At 39.2% G+C, this 20,734-nt stretch overlaps 1 protein-coding gene across 1 annotated transcript in view; it reads left to right on the top strand.

Moving 5' to 3' along the window:
* Positions 1-17,619, top strand: part of AK9 (adenylate kinase 9) — a 116,062-nt gene extending 98,443 nt beyond the window's left edge. The window contains exons 32-41 of the mRNA XM_024755840.1: positions 2,568-2,781; positions 4,866-5,067; positions 7,594-7,740; positions 7,842-8,062; positions 12,130-12,326; positions 13,398-13,567; positions 13,802-13,900; positions 14,883-14,985; positions 16,365-16,479; positions 16,893-17,619. Of these exons, the coding sequence (XP_024611608.1) occupies positions 2,568-2,781; positions 4,866-5,067; positions 7,594-7,740; positions 7,842-8,062; positions 12,130-12,326; positions 13,398-13,567; positions 13,802-13,900; positions 14,883-14,985; positions 16,365-16,479; positions 16,893-17,095 (1,671 nt within the window). The 3' untranslated portion in view covers positions 17,096-17,619. The remainder of the gene's footprint in view (positions 1-2,567; positions 2,782-4,865; positions 5,068-7,593; positions 7,741-7,841; positions 8,063-12,129; positions 12,327-13,397; positions 13,568-13,801; positions 13,901-14,882; positions 14,986-16,364; positions 16,480-16,892) is intronic.
* The last annotated feature ends 3,115 nt before the right edge of the window (positions 17,620-20,734 follow it).

Genomic DNA, 20,734 nt, shown 5'->3' with positions numbered 1-20,734 from the left:
ATGGGAGAATACTGCCATCAGGCCACTGTGATCAAATGCAAGAATATAAAGTTCTCTGGAAAATGTGAGATCCCATACAAAATGTGCCTTTAATGTTCGTCACAAACTTATTTCTAAGCACTGTATTTTTAGGCAGTGTGGACAAACATTTAATGTAATTGGAATTCAGTAACTTCAGATGTGGGATGGTTTTCAACAAATCTTAATCAAGGACACGCCAGCCACTGTGTCAGTCCCTGAGACCAGAGCAGTGAATAAAACAGACAAGGTTCCTTTGTCATGGGCCTTATATTCTAGTTGGGTTGGAGAGGGAGGATAGGCAATAAATAAGTAAACAAATAAGTTCTTGTCTAGGCAATAAATAAGTAAACAAATAAGTTCTTGTCAGGTTGTATTAAGTGCTATAAAGACAGTAAAAGAATGTCACATAAAGGTGACCTGCCCTCTCAACCAGTGTACCTTCTTACTTCCATCAGTGAAGTAGCACAGTGGAGAAGACCATGGCCTCTCGAGCCAGACTGCCTGAGTTCAAAACCACCACTTACTAGCTGAGTGATCTTGGACAAATTACTTCACCTCTCTGAGCCATTCCCATTTGCACAACGGGAATAAGAATAGTCCCTACCTCATGATATTGTTACAATTACTAAATCAGTTAATTATTGTAAAGTGCTTGCAGCAGTGCTTGTTTTATTGTGAATGCTTAAATAATATAAGTTGTTGTTATTAACGTGTATTGGTCACTGATAAAAAGTATTTTGGAGGAAGGGATCCAAAATGGAGCCATGTGCATATTAGTTGAAACCTCCTTCCTGGCTGATGTTGATACAATCAGTTTCAATTCTACCTAATTGTGATATCTTCTTTACCTTCATTGTAAGGATGTCAAGAGAGACCTTTTCAAATATCATGCTGAAATATAGAAACATTATGACCGTTCCCTCCATAGAGAATCAGATAAAGTTAAGCATGTATTAGGATCACCTAGAAAGCTTTTGAAAAATAGTTACACCCTAACCTTCTCTTTGAGATGGACAAGAGAGGGGAAGAAGCAATCAAAGTCAGAACCCTATTTAAGGACCCATGTCCAAACATAATTAGGATTGTATAAAGATGCCTTGTGGAGAAATGACTGCATGGTCATAGGAAGGGTTTAAGCATATAAATCATTTTTTCAGGGCTGTTGGGAATCTTTCTGGGTGCCTGACCACTTGATGTTTCTGATTTGATGACACCTTGGGTATTCTGACCTATGGAGAAGAAAGATACATGCTAGATGTTTTGGGCAATAGCAGAAACTATTGTAAGAATTCACACTTAATTTGTGAATCTGAAATGGAATCATTAAACTTTCAGCTTTTCTTTTATTACCAAGTATAAGAAATAGAGCAGACATTCCCACCCCATCCCTGAGTTTCTTCTTATCCCTAACATTTACTCCCAGCCATGAATATCACTTCAGCCCAAGAATGATGATGCTGACAACACCATTGACCTGTGACAACTATCCTGGTGTAGTTCTGGGGGAGGAGCAATATTACCATACTGTTTCCCACCTACTCTGTCAAGTCCAGGGATGACTGATGCTTGGCCATCTGATGATATAAAAAGATATCCATTTAATTACCCAGTCGTCATCATCACCAATGCAAAGATGTGGGACCAGTCCTCCCTCTCCATTCCATACCGACACCTTAGGCTGCCTTTAGGTGTATTTTCCCCTTTTGTGTCTGCTCTTGATGTTTGTGTGAGTGGGATTTCGTCTGTATAAAAATGTAGAAGAGAAGCTAGTGGGATTTGTCCTACCAGTACACTCCCATATATAACCCGGGACCCCACCTGTATTAGTCTACTCGTGCTGCCATAATGGAATACCACAGACTGGGTAGCTTAAACAGCAGAAATGTATTTTCTCACTGTTCTGGAGGCTGGAAGTCCAAGATCAAGGTACCAGCAGGGATGGTTTTTCTAGTGAGGCCTCTCTTCCTGGCTTGTAGATGGCCACTTCTCACTGTGTCCTCAGTGCTTTTCCTCTGTGCTCATGCACTCCTGGTGTCTCTTTTCTCTTCTTATAAGGACACCAGTCCTCAGATTAGAGCCCTGTTCTTATAACCTCATTTAACCTTAGTTACCTCCTCAAAGGCCCTGTCTCCAAATACAGTAACTTTGAGGGTTAGGGCTTCAAACCATGATTTTGGGAGGACGCATTTCTGTACATTACGCCACCTTAGGAATGGACCTGTCTGTGAAGATAAATTGGCCCATGAATATATCCAAACACCTTTACACTACTTGGCAGAAACATTCAGTATATGCTAAACACATTATAAAGGAAGTAGAATAACTATAGTTGTCAGAAACTGGAACACTTAAGAAAAACTACATTTATTCCATATGAGTATAAAATAATTCATTCTTTTTACAGTTTTTTAATATCAGTACTTGATTATAATTAGTTTTCTTGTTCTATAAGAAAGATTTTACAAATTTGTTTTTTTAAGTGTATTTGGGGGAAATGCTGTTTAAAATAAAGCTAACTTATTAATTCAGTTTTGCATATATTGCAGCTAAGTGAAGGAGAGACAATCAAGCCAGTTGAAAATTCAGAGAATCTACTTCATCCTGTAATCCATCGTCAGTATATTTATTTTTTATCTAGTAAGGAAACTAAAGAAAAATTTATGAAGAACCCAATCAAATATATCCGCCAACCCCAACCTAAGCCTACTATGCCCATTAGGATTGCACTTCTGGGGCCTCCAAAATCTGGGAAAACTACAGGTAAGGGTGTGTTTGCCTTTACTATCCTTAAGCATAAAAGAATCTCCTGAAGACCAGGACCACTTTTCCAGAAAGATAACTATCAAAACTGACTCAGAAAGAGACAGAACATGTAAATAGGCCAATAACCATTCAGGAGAAGACATTCAAAGATATAGCCCCACTCCAAAACAGCCCAGAATCAAATGGTTTTGGAGGAAAATTATGTCACACTTTCAAAGAATTAAAAATTCAAGAGATACTTACTGTGTTTTTATAAGCTTTTCCAGAACAAGGGAAAAGAAAGTGACCAATTTATTTTCAGGTTTTTTTAAAGTAAAGAATATAGTCCATACAATTAAAAAGGTATAAAAAATATAAATTCATTTTTAAATTAGCATGACCCTGACATCAAAACCTAACAAAGATGATACAAAAAAAGAAATTACAAATGAATATTATTTATAGATATAGTCAAATAACAGTTATATTAAGATTTTATTAGCATAAAAATTATATTTAAAAGTTTATAAATATAATCTACTGTATTAATAAGTTAAAGAGTGAAAATCCATTATCTTAATCATTACTGAAAAAGGCATTTGGTAAACTATAATGTTTGAATTTTTTATATCTTGAGACTTTTTTTTTTAAGGCAAATAGTCCAACAATAGGTGAGTGTGGTATTTCAAGATGACGTGTGACGTGATAACCACATGAACAGCGGTTGGTCGCAATGATAATAAAATGGGAAAGGGCAGATACCAGAGATATTTAAAAAGGAAATGACAGGACTTAATGACTGAAGGCATAGAGAATGAAGGGGAGAGATGAGGTCAAAGATTGATTTCCACCAGAAATAATAAAAGGGAGTTTTGTGTTTTAGCTCTTCAGGTGAAAAGTGTGTTTTCCCCATTTAAACGTCTTAACATGATTAAGAGTCTTTAATAGTTGTGTTCTAAAAGTTCACAAAGATAATGATATTTCCCAAAGAAAGCTGTACATTGACATTCAAGATCCTACAACCACAGCAAAGAGTAAAATGTAGATTAGACAATCTGATTCCTCGATTTTTGTTGAAATAGAGGTTAATCTTTAAACAGAATGTCAAATTGTAAATGCTTAATTGTTTTCATAGCTTAAGAAAAATAGGTGTGACTCTCGCGTTTGTGGCAAAGCTGAGATGAAGCCTTCTGCGGCCCTCACAGGGGAGTTGCTCCCGGGTGGCCCTAATTGTGGCCAGTTAACCTGTATTCCCCGTGGGACCAGATGAGTCTCAGTGTCCTCTACACACTGCTGTCTCCAGACCGTGATGAAGCAGGGTCTGTACACCCTGTCAGAGCACACCCACATGTAACAGTAATTGGAAGCTATTATCTGTGGTCTCACTTAGCAGAAGCAGAGGCCAAGCCTGAGTCCTCTTTCAACAAATGGCAACACCTATGTGCCCTTGGACAAATTATTCCATTGCAGTGGGCTGCAGTTCTCTCATCTATAAAATTGGAACTTCAATACCCACTCTACGCACTTGATGGAATAGTTGAAAATATCAAAGAAAGTCACAGAAGAAATATTACCTCATAAGCTGTAAATTACTATTAAAATGTCAGATATGCCATTATAATTTTTAAAAATTACTTCCTAAGGATTAACTGCCGCCTAACTGTGTAGGGTAAGCTAGCCTGATTGCAGCCTGGAGTCTGTAAATGGGCAGATAGGGAAATGGTTTAATCCGGTGACGCAAGGAGCACTGAATTGTTATTTTGGACATAATACCAAATATTAATAGTACACATAGGATGCCTTATAAAGCTCTCAAAAATGTTGCTACCTCGTGCAGAAGGAAAAAAACCACTTCAATGGTTTGGTTATAGAAAACCTCACGGAGTTGGCTCATTAACCAGACCCATCAGCCACATACCTGAAGTGCTAATAATGATCGACCTTTGAACAGTATTAATTCAATAAAATGTAGCAATTTTAATTTTTGAAATTTCTTTGAGGAATGTGAAGACTAGCTTGCTGTTGATGTCAATTAACCAGAATCTGAGATTAACTGATGAATTTGTGAAACGGAGTAAGTTTGAAGTTTTAATGTTTTTCAGTTGCCGAAAAAATTTCAAGTGACTATGGCTTAAAGCGTTTGTCAATAGGAGATGCTCTGCGTTATGTATTAAACCACCAACCAGACACAGAGCTGGCACTTATGCTAAATTGGCATCTTCATAAAGGAATGACAGCGCCTGATGAACTGGCTGTTCAGGCCTTAGAATTATCTCTGATGGAAAGTATAAGTAACACTGCAGGGTAAGTGGGGGCCGTGGAGGTGGAGAGGGAGTGGGATGGAGTTACATCTCTGAAGAAATTACTCACTGGAATGTAAAACACTTAATCGTAAACAGGGTTTAAAGCTCTTGTAAAGTGTGTGTGATGTGCTTTTCAAACTCTGGACACCTATATGGTTACATGTTTTAATTTTCTGTCAAGCTAAAACTCGGCTTGAACACCAGAAGAGGCAACAGGCCACTTCCCTCCCTGCAGCAACCCCTGAGCTGTCCAGGAGCCTCCAGGTTTACACAATCCATAAGGGAGGCCTGTGCGACTTCCACAGCCCAGCAGAACTCCTCACTGCCCCATGGAGTGATGAAGGCATGGCCCTCCCCTGTCCCCCCAGGTGGTACTGGTCCCATCGAGATGGTCACTCTCTGGCCCAGCTCTCTGCACAGGAAGCAGCACCCCTCCCTTGATGCTGCATTTGGACAGGAGAGCCCTGTGCTTGAACTGGTCTTCAGTTTACACTCCTCCGCTCCACCACGCTTCCCTGGCACAGCCAGTGGTCCCAGCCAGTAGTAAAAGCTGATAAAACCTAAGGCCCTGCTCTTGAGCCCAGATCACTGACTTAAAATCTTGCTGATTTACTCAAGGCTGTTTTATATTAGAAGCCTCCTTGCCCTTCCCTACCACTGGTCCTTAATCAAGTCCTTGACAGTTCTAATTTCAGTTATCGGGGAGCAGATTCTGGACTGTCAAGTTTTTTCCCCAGAGAAGGCCCTGGGACTTAAGCAAATTGTGTTACCTCCTTCCTGGCATTCAGCTTTGCATACGAGGGATCTTAGTGAGGGCAATGTAGGTTAAATCACAAAGGTTTTATTTCACCTTAATACCAGGACAGTGACTGCCCAGTCACGCTGAATTTCCCTAATCCTGAGGGCCTCTCAAGTGATCCTTCACAGGACAAAGGAGTTGAGCTACTTTCCATTAAAAACCAACAATGGCGGGCTTCCCTGGTGGCGCAGTGGTTAAGAATCCGCCTGCCAATGCAGGGGACACGGGTTCAAGCCCTGGTCCGGGAAGATCCCACATGCTGTGCAGCAACTAAGCCCATGAGCCACAACTACTGAAACCTGCACACCTAGATCCCATGCTCCGCAACAAGAGAAGCCACCGCAGTGAGAAGCCCACGCACCACAACGAAGAGTAGCCCCTGCTCTCAGCAACTAGAGAAAACTGGTGTGCAGCAGCGAAGACCCAATGCAGCCAAAAATAAATAAATTAAAAAAAAAAACCAACCAACAATGGCAGCTCAATACATCCTCAAGTTGGCTTGCGGGCTATGTTAATTTATAATCCTCTCTGCCATGGAACTTAGAAGTAGTTAGTGCCTAGAGACTTAGCTGGAGAGCACTGGGGGAGGACTAACCAGCCCTTCCTGGTGATGTCAGCCAGCAAGCCCAGCTCAGGCACCTCAGAGTTGGTTTCCTGACTTTGGAATTTGCAGACAGCCTTTAGCCCTCTTCTCAGTTTGCTAGTGACACTCATTACCTTAGACGGTTGGACTAACAAATTCTCCATCATTTCTGCTCAGAGGCCTGATGGGTCCTGATGGAATGGTTCTCTCCCAGATACCATAGGGCTCTCTCACCAACTCCCCATCTTCCCTTCCACACCCAGCCTCCTCACAGAATTTTACTACAAAAGCAAGCTTAGAACACAGTGTTTTCCGTATTTGCTTAATCTCTTACTAAAATACTATTAACTGTGCCAGGAACTTCTTTCTTTTAATTTTAAAACATTTTAATGTACTTAAAATCTTGATTTACAAGACACCTTGTCTTACTGCCACTGACCTTTCAGTACAAAAATTTTACACTATCTGTTTGCTATAAAACTACAACATTAAGATCAGGGTTGGATAATTCTTCCCTTGCTAGACATTCTTTTATAAGGAATGTCCATTAGTCTATTACTAATTGCTTTACAAACTTGATCTACAATCTTTAAGATAACTCTAAGGGTTAAATATCATTATTTTACTATTTTTACTGAAAACTGAGGCTCAGAGAGGTCAGACCAGGTTTCAAATCTAAGTCTGTGTGCCTCTGAAGCCTATACTCTTTCTACTGTTTCATGCTAGAATAGTAGCACCAATTAAGTAATACAATGTTCAAGGTATTATATGTATTATCTCTCGAAGTCCGCTAAAACCTAGCTCGATGATGCTAAGTGTATGAATCAGAGCTGTGTCTGTATGTATGCAGCCCTCCTCTGGCTCTTGGGCTGACTGAGGTTAAAAATATAGAGATAAAGGGAGTTCCCTGATAGCCTAGTGGTTAGGATTTCAGGCTTTCACTGCTGGGGCCCGGGCTCAATCCTCAAGCCACGCAGCCAAAAAAAAAAAAAAAATAGACAAAGAGGGCAAGGTGACAAGATTAATCAAGTTACATAGGAACAGTACGGGGCTAATCCTAAAGACAGACTGTTTCTGGAAGACAGAAAGGAAGGTCTGAGAGAAAAGACATCTGGAATTTTTATTTTCATGTTTCTCCTTATTAGTGTTGTCATTGATGGATACCCTGTATCTAAATATCAAGTGAGTCTCTTGGAAGCCAGGACAGTCATCCCCATGGTCATCTTTGAGTTGGATGTGCCTTCCAAAGAGATTTTCAAAAGATTGCTCCTCGAAAAAGAAAAGGAACCAAGGTAATGTATGTGATGAAAACAATGATAAAGGAATAAACTTTACTCAACCAGAAAAAGCAGGTTTTTAACAGCTTTTTCCATTCCTTCTGTTTCTCTATTAGTTCGCCTTATCCATTGCATAACAGCTCACAGATTATAGCTGTCAAGAACTCAAAGTACCGCAAAAATATTGATGAGATTAGGCAATATTATCAAGAGCAACATCAGAACTGGTATGTGATTGATGGCTTTCACAGCAAATGGTGGGTATGGAATGAAGTCATTAAGAAGGTTAAAATGGTGAATAAACACATACAGATATACCTGGGAAGAATAAAAGCAGGTAAGAAAACGTATAACTCTGAAAACACAATAAAATGTGAATTTGAAGTCTATGCATGCCTAACTCATGTTACCATAATTCATTCAATGTGAACATTTGTTCCCATGACCTTAATCAGTATTTTAAATACATAGTATTTTCCAGTTATGCGGGCATGTGTATTTGTTCTAATAAATGACTGCCTCTACTCGAGCTATCAGCTTAGCTCTCCAGCTAAGTCTCTAGGCGCTAACTAGTTCTAAGTTCAATGGCAGGGAGGATTATAAATTAACATAGCCTGCAAGCCAACTAGAGGATGTATGGGGCAGCTATCATTTATTCAATGTCCATGTGAACCTATCACCTAAAAACAAGACATGGTCTCTCACTAGAAGAGTTTATGGTGTTTGGAAAGCCATGTAAGAAGCTAGTTTCAAGAATGGTAGTTATATGAGGGCAGGGGTCTGTGGAGTGACACTTGGCAAAATTTTGTTTAGGAATCTAGAATTAGTTATTTTTACTATTTACTATGAAATTATAGTAGTATGTAAATGTTGATTCTATTAAAAATTTAATTTGAACATAGAATGTTTTTAATCTATATTTGGAATCCATGAAAGAAAATGTTTGATTATATATTCCTAGAAGTTTCTTGATTTTTCTCCAAAAATACACAAAATAGAAGGAAAGTTATCTCATATCTCTGAAAAGAGTGATGATGCCAAAGAATTTGTCTGGAGGGGTTTCACAGACATCTGTTTAATGACTTTGTTTAACTTTGGAAAATACGGAGAAGGTATAAGGACGTATGAGGGAGCAACGTGACACAGAGAATCTTATACAAGGAAAAATGCAGTGAGGAGTCTGATAATAATGGCATCATTGAATCTTGATTTGCTTCATTATTTGGGCATCACCAGCATCTCTGGTTCCTGTTTGTCTGCAGACTGGGAATTTGTTTTCACCTGAGGATTACAAGGGATGAAGATAAGAGTGCAAAGGAAGATAGAACTGAGTTTTAGAAACCTACTCCCAATAAGTTTTGGATAGCATCACACCAGTAGAACATTCCACAGCAGGCTTTGAAAGCAAAACTTGTGCCTCATTCATCTTTCTGTTACCCTACTTCACCTTTCCCGCCTCAGATTGGGTTGCCTGAAAACAGACTCATGATGAAAAGTTGTGTCCAGAAGCTCTATCAGGAAGTAGTCTCAGGAGTCAAGTTGCCAGATGAAGCAAATAAAAATACAGGATGCCAGTTAAATTTAAATTTCAGATAAATGACAAGTAATTTTTTAGTCTAATTATTTCCCAAATGTATGGGACATATTTATACTAAAAACTGTTCGTTGTTTATCTGAAATGCAAACTTAAGTGGGCATCCTGTATTTTATGTCAACTCTAATTAGGAGATACACCTGTGGGGAAGTGAGGCTAGTAGAACCGAGCAGAGGGAGAAACTAACCTGCAGTGTGGTGGAAACAGAAGCCTCCCTGGATGCTATAGGGAAGCACTAGAGCTAGGATGGACCTTCAAAATTTCCCACACTGAGGGGAGAGGCCAGGCTTTATATCCTCCCTTTGGCTTGTCATTGACCAAAGGTCACTCCAGGAGGGGCTGTAACCTGTAACAGCGGGGCCATTCCCAGTGCAGCTGTGATCCGTTAGCACAGATATTTCCAGCAGCTGGGGGGTGGGTGCATCAGCCCTGAAGAGAGGGGTGCGTATGGGGCACCACAGTATCCACTACATTATTCCAGATATACTTGCCTCTGCCTTGAATAGTTTAATCTAATTGAAGCTGCCCTCTTGCTTTCCTGCTGTAGCATCTACCTGATAATCTATACCTGATTGTTTGAATTTAGTTTTGATTTTTTTTTTTCTATTCTCCACTTGCTTTGTATGTTATTCAAATAACCCCCCCTGTCAGGGGCCCAGTTTATTCTCACTAATGAGATGGAGCAAGGTCAGGGCTAGAAAACTAAAGAAATTCCTCCTCATTCTGCCACATTCCAGAAAAGGATATATAGACATTGCCAGATGTCATCAAGACTATCCCAAGAATCAGAAAAAGAGATACTTGAGTGTCTTTTAGGACTTAAAGTGATTTGAGTCTAAATTACCCTGTCACTAAACCTGTCAGGATTGGTGAGGTCAGCACATCTGAGCTAAAGAGCAACGTACAAGTGTAAAACTATATAGTACCATATAGTATAATATTATAGGACTATATAACACTATATACTTTAACAACACTTTTATTATACCATAGTACTGTGCGTTATAATACTTTAGAATAATATTACACCAATGTACTATTACAGTAGTGTAATATTCTTTTTAGGAAAGGATGGTTGGGGCTTCTTAGCCTTTTCATTTGTATCATAAACAATGGATGGAATAGTGGACTCGTTTGTCTATTGCTTCATAAATTATTCTGAAACTTAGCAGCTTAAAACAACACACACACACAGTCACTCACAGTTTCTGTGGGGCAGGAATCCAGGCACAGCTTAACCGGGTCCTCTGCTTCAGGGTCTCTCACAAGGCTACAGTCAAGGTGTGGGCTAGGATTAATATCTCACCTGAGGGCCCTAATGGGAAAGAATCCACTATCATACCCATTCATATATTGTTGACAAGATTTCATTCCTTGAAGGCTGTTGGACTGAGGGCCTCAGTTTCTTGCCAGCTGTTTGGCCGGGGGCCACCTTCAGTTCCTTGCCATATGGACCTTTCCAACATGGCAGCTTGCTATACCAAGTGAACAAGATAAGGCAAGAAAGAATGCCAACAGGACAGAAACCATAGTCTCATGTACCTGTCTTAGTTTCCCAAGGCTTCTGTAGCAAATTACCACACACTGGGTGACTTAAACTACAGAAATGTATTCTCTCACAGTTCTGGAGGCCAGAGGCCCCAAATCAAGGCATTGGCAGGGCTGTCCTCACTCTGAAGGCTCAAGGGGAGTATCTGTTTCATTTCTTTCTCTTAGCTTCCAGTGTTGCCAGCGATCCTCTGCATTCTTTGGCTTATAGACACATCACTCCAATCCTAAGGATTACTTTTATGTTTACATTGTCACATAACAAATTAATCCATGATTTATCCTTCATAATTTTAGTGTTAGTGTAAGACCTTCCTTGGCATAATAAAAAAAAAAAGTGAAACTTTTCACTGGTGAAAAGGACCATTAACAAAATATATCGGGATCAAAATTTACTCATTATAATTAAGATGTGTAAAAAAGTATTTTTATTTTCTGTAACATCTCATATTGTTTTGGAGTCCCCATTCTAGTGGAATACTAGAGAGAAAACTCTTAAACTTGTCCATTGAATGAATTTGGGGGCTTTTTTTTTTTTTAAATAGAGTTGTTAGGGTAAACCTAGTTACTTTTGGGAAAATGTTTCTTCCCCTGTCTTGGGAGCCATCAGGGCACAGGGAGAGGTTTGTGTCAGTAACATCATGTCAACAAACTGTTTTCACTTTCTGAAATCTATCCCATAGAAAAAATTTAAATATGTAGCAAATTGATGTGTGTGTGTAAGTGGCTATGTATATATACATGTACATATATGTGTGTGTGTATATACATATATATTGTTTATAACATATAGATAGTTTATAATAGCTAAGAATTAAAAACAACCAAAACATTTATCAACACATAATTGGTTGAGTAAACTATATGTACATTTATACAGTGGAATACCGTGCATAAATGAAAAGGAATTAGGTAAATCATATAAACTGATATGGAAAGGTGTCAAAGGCCATGACTAACTGATAAAAGCAAGTTGCAGAATAATGTTTACAGTATAGTGGCACAGGCATCTTATGTGCAAAAAATATATGTGTATATGCAAATGTATAAAAAAATCTGAAAAAGATACAAACTCAACAGTGATTACCTCTCAGAAGGGATGTTGGATTGAAAGGATGGAGGTGTGAAGAGAAATTTTTACTTTGTGGAATTTTACAATGTGTACTCCTTTGTATAGTACTAGCATAATTGAAATTATTTTCATTTTGAAAATGATTGTGTTTTCTCTGAAAAAAAAATAATAGTTAATCTGTTAATAACAGGAAAAGCCGCCTGCATTGACAAGTTATGTATCTCACCTGAAGAACTGATTTCTCGCCTGGGCGAATTTGGACAGTTCTGCCCTGTCAGCCTGGCAGAATCACATGAATTAGTTGATTGCTCTTTAACTGATTCCTTGGAATTTGCAGCAGAGTTCAGAGGGCACTATTATAAAATGAGTTCTCAGGAGAAATTGAATGTAAGTTTGTTCCTAACTCCAAATATTTACCAGGGAAATAAAATACCGGTCTCAGAATTCACCAAACAGGAAGGGGTGGGCACAGCTGGGAACACCCAGGAATTGGGGACCAGGAGACCCAATTTTGGAAACTGTGACCCTGGATTCAATGAGGCAACTCAGAGTCCAGTCCTAAGACTGCATCCCAAGACATATTTTGGCACAAAGCAGAAGTTCAGGGTCAGTGATGGACCCTCCACCTGGGTCAGCTTAACAGGTAAGGAGACCCAAGGGTGAGCCCGCCCGTGAAGGGGATGCTGAGCATCTGGCTGGGGATTCCATTCAAAGGGTGCAGAAGGGAAGTCAGAGTCAGTAGAAATGAAGTAAGACCGACGTATGTCTCCTGTGCTTTCAACTTTTTTCTATCACTTTAATTTCCTGTGTACCATATATTGCTATTTAATGCAACAGAATACAGACTTGTTCTGATATTACGATGACCATAATTTGGTGATATAAAAAGGTTGTAGTTGAAAACTAATCAGGTGCCTCTGAACATTTTATTTTCCTCTGAAGAATTTGAATTTTTTATCACTTTAAGAAAAAGACATTTATTTCTTCCTGCTTATTTAAATGATAATCACAGAATTTTAAAACTGGAAATGACATTAGAGGTCATGTACCTGGTCTGCTTCCTTCATTTTAGAGTGATAACTGAAGCTGGAGAAGCTAATTCACCTGCCAAAGGACACCCACCTAGTTAGTTATACTGTAGGACAGGAAGACTATGCACTCCAGTGCCTGGGACATAGTAAGAGCTCAACAAATGTTTTCTGTATAAGTAGATGAGTGAGTGAGTGAGTGAGTGAGTGAAAGTAGGAGAGACCTTACATGAAATCACTTGCAAGTATTACTATAAGGCACTTGCAGTCATGGAAGGAGCTATAGTAGTTCAGAAAGCAGCTCTCAGATGGTTTGAAGGACGAACATTGCTACTGAAAATGGGGACAGTAGCAAGAGAGCCTCAGTGGATTCTCATTGGCATAGTATTCCTGTCTCAAGCGGTCACGTTGCTGTAATCTTTTCTTATAGAGATTTTTGGAGAACCCCGAATTATACGTGCCTCCATTAGCACCTCATCCTCTCCCGTCTGCCGACATGATGCCCAAAAAGCTGACACTGTCGGAGCTGAAGAGCCGGTTTCCTAAGTGTGCCGAGCTCCAGGGCTACTGTCCAGTGACCTATCAGGATGGCAAACAAAGGCAAGTCCTTGCTCTCGTGCAAGTACAGGATGATAGCTCTACTCAGAATAAGTGGTCCATATAACAGTCTTAACATTTTGATCAAAAGATCACTATTGCTTAACTGGAAAATGTTCTATTTCTTCCTTGAGCGGTAAAGATAGAAAAATAAAATATTTTGACACTTTATTTATACAGTACTGCATATTAATTATACAATACATAGTTGTTTTTGTCTGTTCCTTTGTCTTTCAGATACGAAGCCCTAGTACCTGGTAGCATTCACTATGCTTTAGAATATCGTGATCGTATATATATCTGTGAGAGTAGAGAAAAACTTGAGAAATTTCTGAGGTGAGACCATTCACTAAGTCACAAACATTTACTGAATATCTATGTTAACTGCATCATGCTGGGATAGATACATATGTGAGTGCACACACACACACACACACACGTGCATAGATACATACACATAGCTGAAGGGGTAGCAGTTACTTACCTACTGCCACACATTTCTGTTTTTCACAAGAAGCTGGAAACCAAATTTCTTCTTACATTTATCTGATTTTTAAACTTTTGTGACTGATTCCGTTTTTTAAAAATTACAATGTGGATCAAATCACATCTGCAGATAGAATTTGTGCAGTAGTTTGTGACCTCTAGTGAAGATCAATGTTTGAAGAAATTTAACAGTAAAAAGAGAAAAGACATTAATTGCTGGAAAGGATATAGGACTCAAGGAGTGAAGGAGTGAAAAAAGGATTTTCTTTTTTCTTCAATGGGAAAGGTACGAGCATGTTAAAATGCAGGTGGCTGGGAAGGATCCAATAAAGAAGGAAATGCCGAAGGTGGGGGAGAGAGGGAAATTGCTATTTAAGATTTCTGGAGAGAGGGTGGAACAGGGATGCAAAGAATGTGTGGAGACTGATCTTAGCTGGGAGGTAAGCTCCAGCGTGGAGAAAGGAGCCTATGTGTGGCTCTGCTTGTGGTGAGCAGTTGAGGAAGTTTCATTCTGATGCTTCTCCTTGGATAGCCTGGCCCCCATGTGGGGGTTACTGGGAGGGTTAGAAATGTGAGGGCAATAAAGGAAGCTTTATATAGTTGCTGTGAAAAATAAGAACACTGAGGAGAGCTGAGCAGGGCTAGGGACCCAGGCGAAGCTGGCTGTCATGAATTTCTAGGAGCCCCAGTCTTCCCACTTGTATCATTTTCTCCACGGGAGAAAAACAGGCAGTGAACATTATCTTTCAGCTGTCTCTTGTGTGTCCACCTTCCTGTGTACACACAATGAGCACATCTGTGGGCATCTGTCTAATGGATTTTGTGTTCTTAGGTCGCCACTGAAATACTGGGATCAGAAGCTTCCTTACAAACTTCCCCCATTAAAGGAACCGATGTATCTCACTAGTCTGCCTTTGCCTGGATATCTCGAACAGGTTCACTTACATGAGTTTCTATGCATAGATTTTAGAAGACTACAGCAATCTCTTCTTTAACAATAATTTTTATTTTGGTAACAATGAAATTCAAGGCAGAGTTTCCTGATTTTAAGCTGCAAATCCACTTTTTTTTTTTTTTCTTTTTGCGGTACGCGGGCCTCTCACTGTTGTGGCCTCTCCCAATGCGGAGCACAGGCTCCGGACGCGCAGGCTCAACGGCCATGGCTCACGGGCCCAGCCGCTCCGCGGCATGTGGGATCTTCCCGGACCGAGGCACGAACCCGTGTCCCCTGCATCGGCAGGCGGACTCTCAACCACTGCGCCAACAGGGAAGCCCTGCAAATCCACTTTTAACTTATTTTGGTTTTGAGTGGTTATGAAAATAAAATGTGAGAAAAGCCCCCGTTTCCATAGCTAATTCCCAAATACCTGCACTACAGTGAAAAAAGAGTAAGATAATTATTTACCTCTGACTTGTAGTTTGTTTCTTATTTTGAATTTCAGTGTCTGTAAAACTTTTTCTTAATTTGAAATGTGTAAATTCAGTCTCTAAGAGGTTTTTTTCACCCCCGTTCAAAAGAGTTGAGTTGAGGTGTCACCACAGCTGAACCACCAAACACATATTTTGCTCAAAATCTGGATGAAGCTATCTACTCAATCACATCTTATTTCTCTAAATATACCTCTTTCTGAATATAGTCAAATTTATCAGTAGCCAACCACTATTTTAAAGGGTTTTTAAAAAAAATTTTTTTTTCTATAAAACAGTTGCCTAGGGCACAATTTCATACCTTTCTTACAAATTCCTAATCCTAACTTTGCTTTTTTTCAGCTCCCCTAGATGGTTAGCTTTCAATCTAGTTTAATATCAAAAGGCAAGATGACACTCACCTAGAAAAGGGTGTTCTCTTCTTTTCCTGCTTGGGGCTCCAGAATCTCAACTGCAGTGATAACTGTGGTCTCTGGAATTCCTGGTCAGGTGGCCCAGGGTCCTGAGAGGGGGAGGCAAGCTGGCCAGTTCTGAGCAATGGAAGCAGAGATGGGCCAAGACAACTCAAAGCCCAGTGTCCCCTCCTTTCTTTTTTAACTTTTTGTTATGGAAAATGCCAAACATATAAAAATAGAACTGTGTAATGAAACCCATGTGTCCATCACCTAGCCGGCGCTAAGCCAATCTGTAGTTCTTATTTTTTCTAATCAAATGTATTTTGTGTTTCTTAGTCCTGCTGGCTAAGAGCTCATTTAACTATCTTTGTAAGCTCCATCCTCAACCCCAGGAGGCTATTTGAGGCAAAGAATAACTAACCTCTTTATCTATTTGCCACCAGAAAATAAAACAAACTCAAATCTACACATAATCCGTTCCCTACCTGCAGGGTGTCGCAACTGCTCTAATTAAAGCCATGAACGCAGCAGCATGCTTAAAGCCCAAATTCCCCTTCTTAAGTGTACAGAGATCTGCGCTACTCTATATAGCATTTCACCTAAAAGGTATGTCTTTTTTTTTTTTTTTTGCTAGAAATGATATGCTACTCAGAACTAATTTAATATTAATTGTAGTATAATGTAATAAATAGGATTGTTGAGTTGGGTTGGTCACTTGCATGGGGTGTGTGCGGTGTTGGTAGCAAATATTTTAGCAAAAATATCAAAACTGAGTTTCTAGTTTTTAAAGCAGGGGCTACGAGTAACCTAATCAGCACTCAATAATCCATTCCATATAGGAAGGTGAATAGAGACAATTACGATCTAAAATAGAATAATCCCCAAATCTTATTTGGGATTTGGATATCTTCTTGGCCATAGCTGTGCAACTCAATCACGCACGAAGTTCTCCTTCTCTTTAATATAATGATTCACTAACCTAACAAAAAACATTCACAGTCCTGTGAAATTTTCTACAGCCTTTAATCCCAAAGGTTCTGAGTACACAAGAAAAAAATATAAGAAGAAGATGGAGCAGTTTATGGAGAGATGTGAACTCATTACATACCTGGGTGCCAAGATGACCAGAAAATACAAGGAACCTCAGTTTAGAGCCATTGACTTCGATCATAAATTACAGACCTTTCTCTCTCTTAGAAATATAGACCCAGTCAATGGATAGAATGCTTGGGTAACTGCACCCAGAATCTTAAGAGTTAACCTGAAAGGGATAAAAAGCAAATAGATTGAAAATCTGGCCCTCCCTGACGTACTTTTCCCTCCTGAGTGATACAACACGGCTGCCAGACTTCAAATGAATTCAGAGCTCTGCCAGCCAGGAAGGAGTGCTCTCCTGTAAGCCTAAGTTTTCATATAATTGTAAAGTTTATTGCTCTTTGCCTGAACTTTGAGGTTTTAACAAAAGTTATTCCATTTAGAATTCCATTTAGAATATTTAGGTAACTTATTTTACTTAATGAATCTACTGTTCATTTTCCTTTTTAATATTTTCAGCAGAAAAGTCAGTCTCTGTTAAATGTAAAGTCATTTACGCAGTAAATGTTAGAAAGCTTCAAGAAACAAAATTAACATGGATATAAATAAAATATAAATATTGGTTACACTTTTAACATAGGGAGTTGTTGGTAAACTTCATGAACCTAAAGACACTTTATCATTTTCCCAACAAAATAAATGGATTTTGAGGTAACTAAATGGCTGCTGCTTTTCTTTTTCTCGAGTATCCAAGGGAACATGCTTGATACCTTATTCTGTAGTTAGAAATCACCTGGATATTTGAGAAGGATGAAATCTAGAGTCTTTTCACATGACATTATCAAGAAGTATATGCTAGAGGAAAATTACTAAATTGAATTTGAGTGAGATTTTAAAAATAAGATTATCAGTTTTTCAGCAGGACTATAAGAAATCTAGCATGTGAAATAGCAAGATTGTCTCTTTAAAAAAAATGAAAGGTACAACCATTATCCTATTTAACCTTGGGTAAATCTCAGTTTCGATGAGCCTTTGTTTCTTAAACTCTAAAATGAATGATTTAGCTCTTTTTTCCCAGCGTTATTGAGGTGTAATTGACAAATAAAATTATACATATTTAAACTTTACCACGTGATGATTTTGATATAGGTATACCTTGTGAAATATTTACCACAATCAAGTTAATTAACGCATCTGTCACCTCACATTGTTACTTTGTGTGTGTGTCTGTGTAGTAAGAATGCTTAAGAATCACTGTTAGCAAATTTCAAGTATCATGACAATATTATTAACTATAGTTACCATGCTGTACATTAGATCCTCAGAATTTATTCATCTTATACCTGAAAGTTTGTACCCTTTGATCAATACCTCCTATTTCTCCCCTCCCCCCAACCCTTAGCAACCACTCTTCCACTTTCTGCTTATATGAGTCTGACCTTTTTTTTTTTTTAGATTCCACATATAAATGATACCATACAGTATTTGTCTTTCTCTGTCTGGCTTATTTCACTTAGCATAATGCCCTTCAGATTCATTCATGTTGTCTTTGATACCTACAATTTCAACAACATTAATTAAAAACTAGAAGCCTGTTTTATATATATTTTATATGATATATTTAATAATAAAACAAGTTTTAAACAAAAACTAGAAACCTATTGTCAAAGTTAGGATAAACCCCAAAGGTCTTTGAAGAGTTACTGATATACCCATAGATGAATCATTATTTTTTCAGGAGACTGGGAGCTGTCAGTAGCTGCCAAGTTTTACCAGCAACGTAAGGCACCACTCACTCTTCTCTTCACAGTTCTTAGTACTGCTAATTTACCATCTTCCCACAGTGTTCTTAACGTGTCCACAGGCCTCCTCAGCCATTGTGTTTTCTTCTATGGGTATACGAAGTTTCCTTTAGCAATTAAACCCAAACTTTATTGCTTCAGCTCCCCCACCTTTATGAAGGGCAGTAGTCATGCAAAGTACCCCCAGGAATCTCTTGAGAGGTAGGGAGTATCTCATAGGCTCCAGAGCAAGTCCACACCCACTGGATATCTGCCATCTTCTGGGGATCTTGTTCTATAATATGGCTTCACTCTGAGAACTGTACAAACCCAAGGGAGTGAGAAATCTCACAGCTCATCCATCATTGTTCTGGAGCTGCTGAGTTCTGCACAGAAGTGGGATGAATGCTCCCTCTCTCCTAAGGAGGGAGAAACTTAATCCCTGAGCTGAGCAAGGGACCAAATGCCATGTGATTCTCTCTTTTCATCCCTGTCTCCACAGAGTGTCTTCCTTCAAGTAAATCTATTTAACAGAGTGTAGCAGGTAGGAGCATTGGGTAGGGAGTGGGGAATCAAATTTCCAGAGCAGCTTATAGCTCTACATTCCAGGTCCCTAACACTCGCATGCAAATTACAGTTCATTACACGTAGGACTCTATTTAGAATAACCACAGACAAGGCTACCATTCCAGGCTGTTTGCTGTGTGCTACTGGCTTTACATACAGTACCTCATTAAATTCTCACACATTGTATTAATACACACGAGAAGAGTTTCTTACCCAAGATCACATAAGTAGTAGAATCCAGATTCAGACCCTGATCAGACTAACTCCAGAGCTTTGCTCTTCTTTTACCACCTCCTACACTGTAAGTCCATCTCGGAAACCACCGTAACCGTGTCAGTATTCCTGGGGCATTTCATTGGCCAGAGCCCTTTGGGCACTCGTGCAGGCATGTGCGTGTGCGTGTGCATGTGCGTGTACTTTAGAATATAAAAATATTACAGAAGACACAGGAAAATTTTTTCTGTTGAACCCAAGACTCCCTAGCCCCACCCCCTACATGCATTCCCACTCCACCTGTGATGGTTGCAAGTTGTGTTTTCTTTAGCAAGTTAGGTCAAGAGGTCTGTGTCCCTAGGAAGGGAGAATGACATTTCTCCAATGAGAAAGGAGAACACGCATCATTTAGAAACCTGTTATTAAAATCTTTTGTTTATAAATTATGCTTGCATATTATTATAAATAATCCATCAACTGGTGTCCTGAGTACGATGAAAGAATATTCTGACTGGGTGTCCAGGGACCCTGAATGTCTTCCCTGAGTGAAGCAGTAAGAGGGTGAGTGGCCAGCCCTCGGTGCTCACTGGGGCTCATTACCCCCATGCTCAAGGCTGCCACCCGACCACTTCAGGAAGAGGCTGAGGCAATGTCCATCCAAGCGTCAGGGAGAGTGCTCAACCACCTGTGCCTCTTACATAGCTTGTCTAGATGTCATATTTACTACAACTAAAAGAACACATAATTTCACCCAGGAAGGAGAGGTAGTGCCCATTTGACAGACCCTAAGACAAAAAGTAATATAATTACAGTCAGTGAAATATGGAAAAGTAGGCAAAGGATTTTGCACTTCCTTTCCAATTAACACTCAGATACATCAAGTGGATATACTATATTTGACCATTCCTATTGCTAGACTATGTACTCTTGTACTATATTTTAAAATGCTGTAATGAAACTTTCTTCACCATATTTGGGATTATTAGCCTGATATAAATTCTGGGAAACAAAAGTACAAGATGAAAGGATATGAATTTTAAAAAACTAAGATGATGATACTAAATGGTAGTGATGAAAGTGGTGCTCTTGGGCACTCCTGGGAACACTGTGAATTGCTATTTGGAAGGCAGCTTAGTAACAGGAATTGAGACCCATAAGAATAAATGGGCGGAAAGCAGAACCTTGTTACTTTAACTTGAATTAATAGTGATATTGAACATTATTACATATGTTGGTCATCAGTTGCATTTCTTCTTTTGTGAATT

Source organism: Neophocaena asiaeorientalis, unplaced genomic scaffold (assembly GCF_003031525.2).
Source record: "Neophocaena asiaeorientalis asiaeorientalis breed wild unplaced genomic scaffold, Neophocaena_asiaeorientalis_V1.1 scaffold105, whole genome shotgun sequence".
Lineage (NCBI taxonomy): Eukaryota > Metazoa > Chordata > Mammalia > Artiodactyla > Phocoenidae > Neophocaena > Neophocaena asiaeorientalis.
Note: the sequence above shows the minus strand (reverse complement) of the source record. Positions and strands in the feature narration are given on the sequence as shown.